General features: G+C 39.4%; 1 protein-coding gene across 1 annotated transcript in view; it reads left to right on the top strand.

Annotated features, from left to right (window-relative positions):
• The window catches only part of LOC109966016 (protein tweety homolog 2-like), a 31139-nt gene extending 21676 nt beyond the window's left edge, over positions 1-9463 (top strand). Inside the window, exons 5-14 of the mRNA XM_020610563.1 lie at positions 277-372; positions 1675-1747; positions 3848-3917; positions 4023-4078; positions 5123-5215; positions 5299-5391; positions 6573-6715; positions 6840-7025; positions 7108-7186; positions 8815-9463. Coding sequence (XP_020466219.1) covers positions 277-372; positions 1675-1747; positions 3848-3917; positions 4023-4078; positions 5123-5215; positions 5299-5391; positions 6573-6715; positions 6840-7025; positions 7108-7186; positions 8815-8895 — 970 coding nt within the window. The 3' untranslated portion in view covers positions 8896-9463. The remainder of the gene's footprint in view (positions 1-276; positions 373-1674; positions 1748-3847; positions 3918-4022; positions 4079-5122; positions 5216-5298; positions 5392-6572; positions 6716-6839; positions 7026-7107; positions 7187-8814) is intronic.
• The last annotated feature ends 1679 nt before the right edge of the window (positions 9464-11142 follow it).

Raw genomic sequence — 11142 nt, 5'->3', positions numbered from 1 at the left:
GACATTTTCAGAGCTTGAAAAATTCATGTCTATGAATTTGTGGTTCTGAATTATTAAGACAACAGGCTGGAAATTATACCTGAAACAGATGGGCTCTAACGAGGAGATAAGAATGCTGATAACCAACACACACAGACCTGGCACATCTAGTCTCAAACATATGCTGGGGCCAGCACTTCATAAGGCTCCTACGTGTGCATTAATTAGGCTGTCTGTAAGTGAAAGTGATCATCAGGATTGGTATGCTGGTGCTTTACTTTCCTACTTTTCTTGCAGATGGCTGACATATCTGCTGCTGCTGATCCTGGATCTGGTCATCTGTTTGGCCATGTGCTTGGGGATGGCCAAGCAGTCTCGATGGCTATTCATCATGTAGGTATCCTGAATGTGTATGGAAGTGCAGCATTTGATTTTATGTTGCTTCTGAGGCCATTTCTTTCTTGAGGTCAATCTTTTTTTGCATTGCTCTCTGCTCAGCCTCTCTGGCACCATATACACTAGGTCAGTCCATTAACAACAACATTAATGGCGTTACATCTGCAGATAACACTGACAGTGGCGCTGGCTTTTCCTCTCTACAATGACTTGCCTTTTGTTTTTTCCATGAACAATTAAAAGTAAACTTTTAGCATCAGGCTTAGATTTACTCTGAATCAAACCAGTTTGTCAAATTCGTAGCTGCTCCTTCTAGATGGTGCTTTCTTCTCTAAACAAAAGAATAGATGTTTATATTCCAAAGCTCTGAAGGAATTAGAGTAGGAGGAGATACTGTATGTTTGATTTAGTAAATTGAAGTCAGTAATTTAAACCAACATTGATGCCTGACAAGCTAAATCCACAGTCCAGACTTCCTATCTCATGTGTTCAATTTAGTGCAGCCTATGTGTCAGTATTAGCAGATGATGCCCAGGACTGCTTTCCCCAGTCTCCTCTTCTGGGTCTCACTAATGCCTATTGATCGCCCGGCTCTGCTCGCTTAACTAATTATTAAGTGCTCTCAGGCTACTTTATCGGTGCTTTCAAGAAGGTCAGAGGAGTGATTTGAGAAGTGGAGCCTTCTGCACCGTTTTTTACATCCATCACGTTGCCATTTGTTCTCTTTTCACTTGATTTGTCTCCTCGCACTCATAGCACTTTTTCAGATTAAGTCATTGGTCACAAAAAATTGTGGTTGTTAATGGGGAGATTTTTTGATGCTTTTATCAGGAACCACCTCCACAATATCTAGACCCTGTTGAAGTCACCACTCTTTTCAGGCAAAGGAGGGCAGGGGGAACAAGAAGGCTACAAACAAAAGCATGTGGCAGCTTTTGACAGTGACTGAGTACAGGGATTGGCACCTAATGCATCTATGATTGACAGAAAGGGCAGCCAATTAAAATGTTGCCAGTGGAATCCAGCAGAGCAGAAATGACAAAAGATAGATGAAAAGTCCCCAGTCTCCCAGTAATATTATCTTATGTTTTGGCCTTGGAAGACCTCTGCTGAACTTTTGCATCAGCCAAACATATATGTATGAGTTGAGCTTCTTCTGGGAAGGAGAATAATCTAAGCAAAAGCTGAACAGAGTAAAATGAGTTAAATGAGTGGAAATGGGAAGACCCTTCTCTCCATGTGTCTGTTTCTCCATTATCACCCCCCACCCCTCCACCCCCATTTGCTGTTTTCTTCCAGGATCATGGCTTTTGTAGTACTGTCTCTGATCCTGAGCTGGGCCTTGCTGGGAGCAGCTATTGCTACAGCTGTGGTGAGAACAAATGTTTACATTTTTGTCATACTTTATTCTTATCTATCTATCTATCTATCTATCTATCTATCTACAGATAGGTGACAATGATGTTTCTTCTATTTAGATCCCCAATTCATGCAACTACTCCCAAGAACATTAGTGTCAAGAATTGTGTCCTTGGAAACCTCTCCTGCTTCAAAAGTGTGTTTATCTGTTTGTTTAGTTCACAGTGGGTGTTTTTCTATGTTAAGTGATGCAGTAAAGCTGATTACAAATCCCCAGCCTTTTAGGTTAATGAACCTACCAGCCCGACCATTGTAAATAAAACAGTTTCAAGCATTAATTGCTAGCCTTCCTTTATTCACAATCCCTTCTTACACTGTGCTCAGCTTTATTTCTCTTTCAGTCCTCCTATTTCTGGCAGATTGTTCTCCCTTCCTGTCTGTGCACCATGTGCTCAGCACATCTGGGTTTTGTGTGTTTAATAGAGCTGGTATTAGGGACATTGTCTGGGATACAAAGAGTAGCACCCTGCTTCCAGCCTTCCTTTATCCGGCCGTTACTTCTTGATCTCCTCGCTTCCTGTAGAGTGACCTTGCATCTGTGGATTATCCCACAGGATTTGGCATCTGGACAGCTATTTTAAGTGAGACAGCTGATTTTAACCTGATATTAATTACACGAGTGTGAAATGCAGACATCTGTCGTGGTGAGTGTCTCTGCAGTTGTAAAGCCAGATTACCAATATCTTGGACTGCTTGTGGCTTAGTTCTGGTCATTATAGTAGAACATAATCCTGTATTAAACCCTTTGACCTCTCTGGCCATCTTATCCAGAATAGATGAGTAAAGCTTGTTTCTAGTGTGTCTCTCTCTGTCACTGTCTGATTATGTCACAGATGAGCTGAGGTAAATTTGCTCAATAATTTTACCTGCCTAATCATTAATATGTAGGCTAGTTCTTCACACAGAAAAGCGTGGTCTTCAGTAATAGAATTATAATGTGAGTCATTAAGCAAAACAAGCAAGTGCACTTGTTGCACCTGTGCAGCATTATTCAAAACGGCATAGTGCATCTTGAAAGTAAGGTGAAAGATGGTGGTGTCCTAGAAAAATGGTCATAAATTTGTACATAATGGATGAGACACATCGTGAACAAAATGTCCCCACCGAGACAATGGGATCGAGATTAAGGGTAACGTGTAGTAGCAGCAGTGACCCGGTGCTGAAAACAAATGCCACCCGACTGCAGTCTCATTCATGGTTGCATTGATAACCTGGGGCTAAATCTTATTACAGAATGAGAGTATGAAGGTTAAGCTGGTCTGTTATGTTTCTTGTGCTTGCTTTATGGTTGTAATCCAAATTGGGTTTTTTTTGTGTCTTTCTTGTACACCGTTTGATTTTTATTGATCATTGGTTTGTTAAATTGAAGAGATTTTGCACTTTAAAGTCCTTAGAGTTGAGCTTTACAATGAAAAGCTGTTAAAATATACTTTTTGACTGGGGCTGAGATGAAAAGCACAGGACACAAGACTATATTCTGAATAAATTGCATGAGGCTTTTATTCTGTTTGATGTTTGACTCTGCATCACAACTTCTTGATCCCTCTGAACTTTGAACAGTAGCCTGTTATTTCCACCAGCTGTGAATTATGCGTGTGCATGACAAATTATTCCATTTATTTATTTATTTATTTGCCTGTTTTCTTTTAAATGGTACTGTACTTTAATGTTGTGGGGAAGGCTAAGTGCACATAGGCTGTCTAACTTTGACCCCTAATTGTTTATGCATGCACATTAGCAGCTCTGCACAGATTAATTACAATGCATGAAAATATTTAGTGGACTTTATCAGTGGTTAGCAAAGCACAACATGCTCTGCATTTTCAATAAAGCCTAAGGTTTGCTGCGACATAAATGGTGATAAAGACCTGCCACCTTTTTTATGCTTTGATAAAGATGTAAAACAAATGGTTTGTATTCCCGACTGATTACCCTGTGTAAAATCAGTTTTACTCAGTTGCAGCACAAGAAATTGGATCTGATTCTTGGCTTGAATAAATACTGCACTCTTCTTGCATAGTGACAATCACAGTGTGTTGTTGTTTTCCTACAGGGCACCAGTGACTTCTGTGTGTCTCCAGACAAGTATATTGTCAACCAAACCAAGGATTTCCTTAGTGCAGGTAATTTGCCTACACACAGAACTGTACAAATACCAGCTCTGTCACTGATGGTTAAGGCACAATGCTAATCTGTCTCTGTCTCTGCCAATTTCTCTCATCCTCCAGATGTTGCTCATTATTATTTGTTCTGCAGTCCGAATCTGCCAAACCCCTTCCAGCAGGTATTGACTAAAAGTCCACACATATAGTTATGTACTGAGACACCCACACTGAAAATTGTATTGCTGTTTTAAAATGACTTTTTCCTATTGTAGTTAGGCAGCTAGATTATTATCTAGCCTTAAGAGGCTGTTCTGAAAACTGATCCCCCATCGCTAATTCAATTACCTAAATTAATCAACTTTGATTAAAGCATATTCTAAATTAGCCATATCTTTTACTCTGTGCATAATTTTCTTGCTGGCCATATTTTTAGTTATTCAGTTTATTATATATCATGCAATAAGAGAGCAAGTGTACTATACACAGACAAATTGTCTTGTGCTGAGTTATTTCTGCCTATCACTTACTGCATGTCACTTTTCATGGAGACACCTAGCATGCTCCAAAGAGGTTATTTATTGCAGGTTTAAAAATGACCTCAAAAGTGACTATAGAAATGAGCCCAACGACTGCACTCTGAGAGTGCTGACAGAGATTTTCTTTCACTTTCCCACCGCACACATGTATGGAGGCATTTCAAGCTTAATTTAATCTAGTGTGATCCAGCTGCTTCTTATATATTATATTGTTTGTATACTGTGAGGTTTTCACATGAGCAGCACTGTACTTGTGTGCTATGTTTTGAGCAGATTCACAGAGGCTAAATCCATGACTAGTAATTATTAAAACCCAAATGCTTAATTATGTTCACAATATCCTTTTATGGATTAAAACAGTGCTTGTTATGTAGGTAAGGATAATCTTTTTTTCTCTGAGAGCCTAGTCCTTATAAATATTGCTCTTTTGTTTGTGCTTAAGATTGGGTGGTTGAAATGGGAGGAGGGACACTGATTGGTGGGTGAGATGCTTGATGTTGAAGGATAATCTTGGCCTATTGTCTGGAATGAAATGTGTCTTATGTTAAGCGCATTATAAAGCCTTACTTAACACCAAATTACTTTTTGACACGCTGCTCCCAAACAATGCTCTCCTTAACATGATCCCCTGATTGTTTGTGGTGATGTCTGTGTGTGTGATGGTGGTGGGCAATTGTGTTTTCACAGTCTTTGACAGTCTGCCAGCGTTCACTGACCACCACACAAATCCAGATCCAGGGCTTGCTGCAGTTCTCTGTGCCTGTCTTCCCCACTGCTGAGGTAAGTGGCTGACTGACAGACTATTACACCAAACTGTGTAGAGCTGTGTGTCATTCTTTCCCCTTTTATACCTTGTTACACAGAGAGACCTTTTGGGGATCCAGCGACTGTTGAACTCCACTGAGTTCAGTCTACACCAGCTAACAGCCTTGCTTGACTGCCGTGGGCTACATAAGGTAAGGTCAGAATCCAACCAGGACACGTTTTAAAGTGGGTGATTTGTAGCATAGCTCAAAGCCACTTAGAGGGCCAGCTTGACTGATTTTCAGCCTTATTTCTCTGTACTTATCTCTGTGTACTCACTACCATTGCCATTGTCAGTACTCTGTATATCTAGAAAATAAGATGATGCTGAAATGAGTCTTTTTTGCAGCTCTGATTGCAATATCAGATGTAGCCCTTTAGATTAATTGAGGGAGCCCCCCCTGTGACATTTCTAATAGTTAATACTTCATGTAGGTGTGACAAAAGGTTAAGTGGGTGACAGCGGTGCCGTGTATGTCACATCAAGGCTGAAGTGGTGGTGGTGGGATTTAAAATGTCACCTCTGTTACCATGTATGATAATAACAAGACATCTGTTAAAGGCTGCAGTTGCTTTTTCTGTTAATAAAGCACAAAGACAAAATTTGCAATGGAGATAGTGATGTGGCATTGTTCATGGTTCATGGTTCTGCCTTGATCACACTTTACCTTTATACTATTTTTCAAGTTAATTCAGTATGTAATCACATAATAAGAGTAAAGATAATCACCTTTACTGGCCAAGTATGTTACACACAAGAAATATGTTTCCGGTACAGAACTGAGGCAGCCATCCGCAGCGCCAACTCACACTGCAGGCACCGAGATTCGAATCTCCGATCCTCCGGTTGGGAGACAACTGCTCTACCCACTGAACCACAGTCGCCCCCATATAGACAAAACTCTTCCCTGCTCTGCATGATCCTGTGTTAGGAAATGACTCATAGTTGTTCATCATAAATAGCTGGTTTGTGTCTTCATTAGGGTATGATTAAGATTAAAAATAGGTTTAACCATGTTTTCAGACAGATGTAGGATTAGCAAAGCCTCCTGAGAATTTATGACAGTCAGTTAAATATCACCAAAGAGTGCCCTAATCAAGTGGTTTTGATTATATATGAGTTCCATGTTCCCATCAGTGTTGGGTACTTTTTGTTTACTTCAGTTTAAGTATTTAATCTCTGTTGGATTAGAATTATAGATATGCACAAATAATAGATTGATGTTATGTCTGAAAGTACATACATGACCGTTATTTGTGAAAAGTAATATTTTCACTGAACACTGACAATAACTGACTATATTATATATACATATTGTGTCTGTCTGTCTAGGACTACCTATATGCCCTAATGGGTGTGTGCTATGATGGGGTGGAAGGGCTTCTCTACCTCTCTTTGTTTTCTCTGCTGGCTGGCTGTGCACTCTGTTCCATGTTGTGTGCTATTTTCCGAGTGTGGACACTAATGGGCAGCAGGTCAGCCACAAGAAACCCCCTTATCCTATTATATACTGCCCACACTGCACTCCTGTAAAGTGTTAAGATGTGTACTCTCTCTGTTTTTGTCTTTGTTTTGTGTCGGTGTGCCACTTTCATCCAGGGACAAGGAGTATGACGACATAGATGAGGAAGACCCATTCAACCCTCAAGCACGAAGGATATCCTACAACCCCAGAAGGTCCGACATCCACAGTTTCTGCAGCAACACCAGCAGCTTTTCCAGCCAGGCCAGCCTTCATCCACCACCACAAGCTGCTTCCTGCACCATGCCACCTCCTGAATACATGTAAGATAAATAAATGATAACAGTACATGTTTGTAATTGTGTGTTTCATCACTTATCACATTTCTTACCATTTCTGCCATAGGAATCAGTCCATGCTTTTTGGAGGGAGTCCTCGATATGAGAACGTGCCACTGATAGGGAGAGGATCCCCGCCTCCCTCGGTGTGTTGGCCCTACGAGGCTCTACTATCCCTATTGTGATGATGATAATGGCCCTACTGACCTGCTACAACAGATGCATGGCAGCACAATGACCAAACAATACATTCCCAATGTACACAACCTTACAATGTGAACATTTAGTGAGTTATGTTGCTTCACAAGTGATCGAAGACTGCTCTCTGATGGCCAGTGACTGAACTGCATTCAGTTTTAGATAAGTGCCAAATACTCTTACTATTGAGCTATAAGCCTATGCTCAAATCATTTTCACCACTGCTTTTGATATTATTTCTCAGTTTTATAAAGAAATTGTTAAGTCATCCATTTATGTATGTTTAAAATAACCATGGTTTAGGGTTGAATAAAGAAAGTATATGGCTGACTGCTCATCCTCACATCAGATAATAATGGTAGCTCTCATAGTCATAAGTGTCTGGTCTACCTCCAGAGCTGGAGCAAAATAACAGATATCAGTGGAAAATCCAGTTTTTTTTCTTTGTTTTAGATGGAGTTTCTCTTCTGTTGCATTTTCTCTTTCTCATTCTGTGCTTGAATGACATTTACAATGCACCAAAGGCTCAAAACACTTTTTGAGGGTGAGAAAGAGGGAATGAGCATAATTTAAAAAAAAAAAAAAGTGTCACTGCCACTGTGACACACATTTTTAACTGGCACTGGCACGTCTCTTTATTTATATGTGTAACATTCTTCAAACTTTGGAAAAGACACATTGCCTGGCCAAATTAAAAGTTGCACCTTACACTTTAGTGCAACACGTCTTGCCTTAACATCTGAGCTCAAAATGAAATTTGTGGTGAAATTGTCATAAATGTATAAATTCAATTATATGTTTATTATTGAGGTCATAGTTAAAGGTGGTTTTGTATTGGAATACATTGTATTTAGAGGTGTCTCTATATTTTTGTCCTCACCATCTATATACAAGAGAGGGTCAGATTATTAGGACCCTGTACAGGTGTGACTTTTTAGCCAGACAGTATTTGCAGTATCCTGCACTAACCATACTGCAGTGTAAGAATCTACATTGTTTATTTTTTGTTTTGCTTTTGTGAACTGGCTCTGCAGTATGTGTTGCTTATGTAAGCAGATGCACAATAAGTTTTCCAACTGCTGACTATTAACCAGTGCTTGCACCTAACCCATGTTTTCATTTTTCATTCTGACTCAGACTTTTAAAAACAGTAAGTTTTCTGTTGTCTAGCTTGTTTCTCATTTGTTTGATCCAATTTTCATTTCACTTCATGAAAGAGACATTAATAATGCTTGCTATGCAGGATGTTTTGACATATAACCCAAAGCCACACTGATAAAGCTCTATACGGTATCTCAGCTGTGTCACCTTTGACCTTCGGCCACTGTTGTATCTGCAGTGTTTACATGTGGGTGTAACTTATTCTGTGACCGCTAACTCATGCCCTCAGTCTGCTCTTCACCTCCATGTGACATTAGAGTACCCATCTCCTGACTCAACAACCTCCTAATCAAAAAGCAGCTCCTAATAAAACCAAGTGCTCCCCATTTTGACATTTCACTTGTTGATAATTTATGATGCTGTTGTTTTAAATACAAATGTACTAAATTGTCTTTGTCACTCATTTCCCTTGCAGTATTCACCCAGTATGAGGACCACCTACCTATCTATGACTGATGTCCAGATCAGTCGCTGTGAGACTAACTTCCATGTGTAGCCTGTCACTCCCTGAATCCTTTTCAGAGAAGCACTGCCTGAGGCCCTGGACTCTTGCTAACAAAGCCGTCTTCATGGCATAATCCTGTTTAGAAGCCTGCTGTCCTAGTCTGAGACATGAAAGCAGGCCATATGAGGCAATTAGCTCAGTAACATCAGTGCAGTGCTCTAAAAGCCCTGCATGCAGTTTTGAACACCAAGGATCTGTACAAGTTCATCACAAGTCTGTTAATGTTGTGGAAATACTGCTCCTCAAATGTAAGCTTTTCCATCAGCCAAATTAAGGGACTTTGAACTGAATGAATCAAAACATGTTTTTTGCTTTTCCTGTACTTCGGTGACCTACATGGCTGTGATCAGCCACATGGTTGGTATTTTGATGTAAAGTGAGATGTCCGAGTGTGACTAGTACTCAGACCATTCATCACAGTTTTTGATTTTTCAAACAATCCCTACTGATTGGCAGTAATATAGCAGTAATAAAATCCCTTCCTATTTTAGGTCTCGGTGTAATTTTAAAAATGTGAATTAGACCAGTAATTTTGTGAACAATAAAAGATGCCATTCACTTGAAAAAAAAAGTGTGTGTGTGTGTGTGTGTGTGTGTGTGTGTGTATGTATATATATATATATACATACACACACACACACACACACACACACACACACACTTTTTTTTTCATGGAGACGATCCTGTGAAGAGGAAATGAAGAAGTGCAACCTGTCGTGGGGTGAAGTGAAAAAGGCTGCCCAGAATAGACTGCGTTGGAGAGCTGTTGTTGAGGCCCTTTGTTCCACGGGGAACTCAAGGAGATAAGAAGTAAGAAGACTTGTTAGTCAGCTAAAGTAGCATAAATCACTATGCAGAAATTTGAAGTTCTTTCTCAGTTATACCCCAAATATCTTGTGAATGAGGAACTCTTCTTTACTTTATTATATAAATCTGATGTATGCTATTTTCTATGTTGGATAATGTATAAATAAAACAATGTTTGACCATAATAAGCTCAATTGAGGTGTATGTCTTACTGTGTTCATTTATAACAGCTCTTTCACTCTTACTTTAATAGCTGAGAACATGTATCTCTTCTCCATGCAACAAAATGTTAGCAATAACAGAACTTAATTGTTTTGTTTCACTACAATATCAGGGGGGAAAAAACCTCTAATAATCTACTGTAATGCCCACTCTGCACTAAATAAATTCAAAGACAGATATTTTTGTCAGGATTAAGGTAAAAAAAAAAACCAGATGGAAAAGAGAGTGAATACTGGACGTAAATTCATTAGCTGACCTGCTGCATGTGTAATTAAGAAAATGTTATTATGCCCTCCTCAGGACTGTAGGTAGATTGATCCTGTTTTCCAGCTGGTTGTGTCAAAACCTGGCCCTATCATTTTTAGGGTTGTGACTCAATCTAACTGAGACTTCTTGATCAAAACAAAACAGTAGTAAACTGGAAAGGTCATTACTGTCCAATTGTATACCTGTTGAACATGATCAATTGATTCAACTGGCTTAGTATCCCACTGTCGTCCTGTTCAGTGAGCTGAGCTGAATAATTTTTAAAAGATTTTGCAGCATGTCATGGTAACTGTCCAAGGTTCTGATCTTGGAACCCCTGGTGAGTCGGGAGCTGTCTAGTAACTAAAGTTTTCAGGCCCTACTTCTACTGCCTGTGTACACAGATCAAATATCATGGCTCATTCACAATGCTCAGTATTGATCACTGATCAGCCTTCAACAGGCTAATCTCATTATGATGACATGAATAGTTCCCGATTTATTTAATGTATTCTCCTGCCCGGTTTCCTCACTAGTTATATTCGTGTTAAACGCAAAACACTAGTACGAGATCCTCAATATTCATCCTGTAAAAAGAGAGTAATCTTGTGATCATGATGATATTAACAAATTAATCTTTTATCACAGTAGACACATTGAAAGTATTTAATCAATATTTTTTGCTTATGTTGCTTTTCAGTTCTTTATAATGAGCCTGCATTGTCACGCATGCGCACTCACCCTCCATTAGCAGCACACCCTGAAGGAGTGTCAAGAGGTGGGAATATACCGGATGTTATAGTTTGTCCTTCAAAATAAAGGATGCAGTGTCACTGCAGGACCAAGCAGTCGGTAGCCAAAACAAAATCTGAAATAAGTTTAAATACAAATAAGTACATGGTCAACCTTAAAATAAAAAGCATTAAAAATATTACAACTGCAATAAAAAATAAACCATACTTT

This window comes from Monopterus albus, unplaced genomic scaffold, assembly GCF_001952655.1.
Source record: "Monopterus albus unplaced genomic scaffold, M_albus_1.0 scaffold105.1, whole genome shotgun sequence".
In the NCBI taxonomy this organism is placed as follows: Eukaryota; Metazoa; Chordata; class Actinopteri; order Synbranchiformes; family Synbranchidae; genus Monopterus; species Monopterus albus.
The sequence above is the reverse complement of the archived record's forward strand: the minus strand, read 5'-3'. Positions and strand labels throughout refer to the sequence as shown.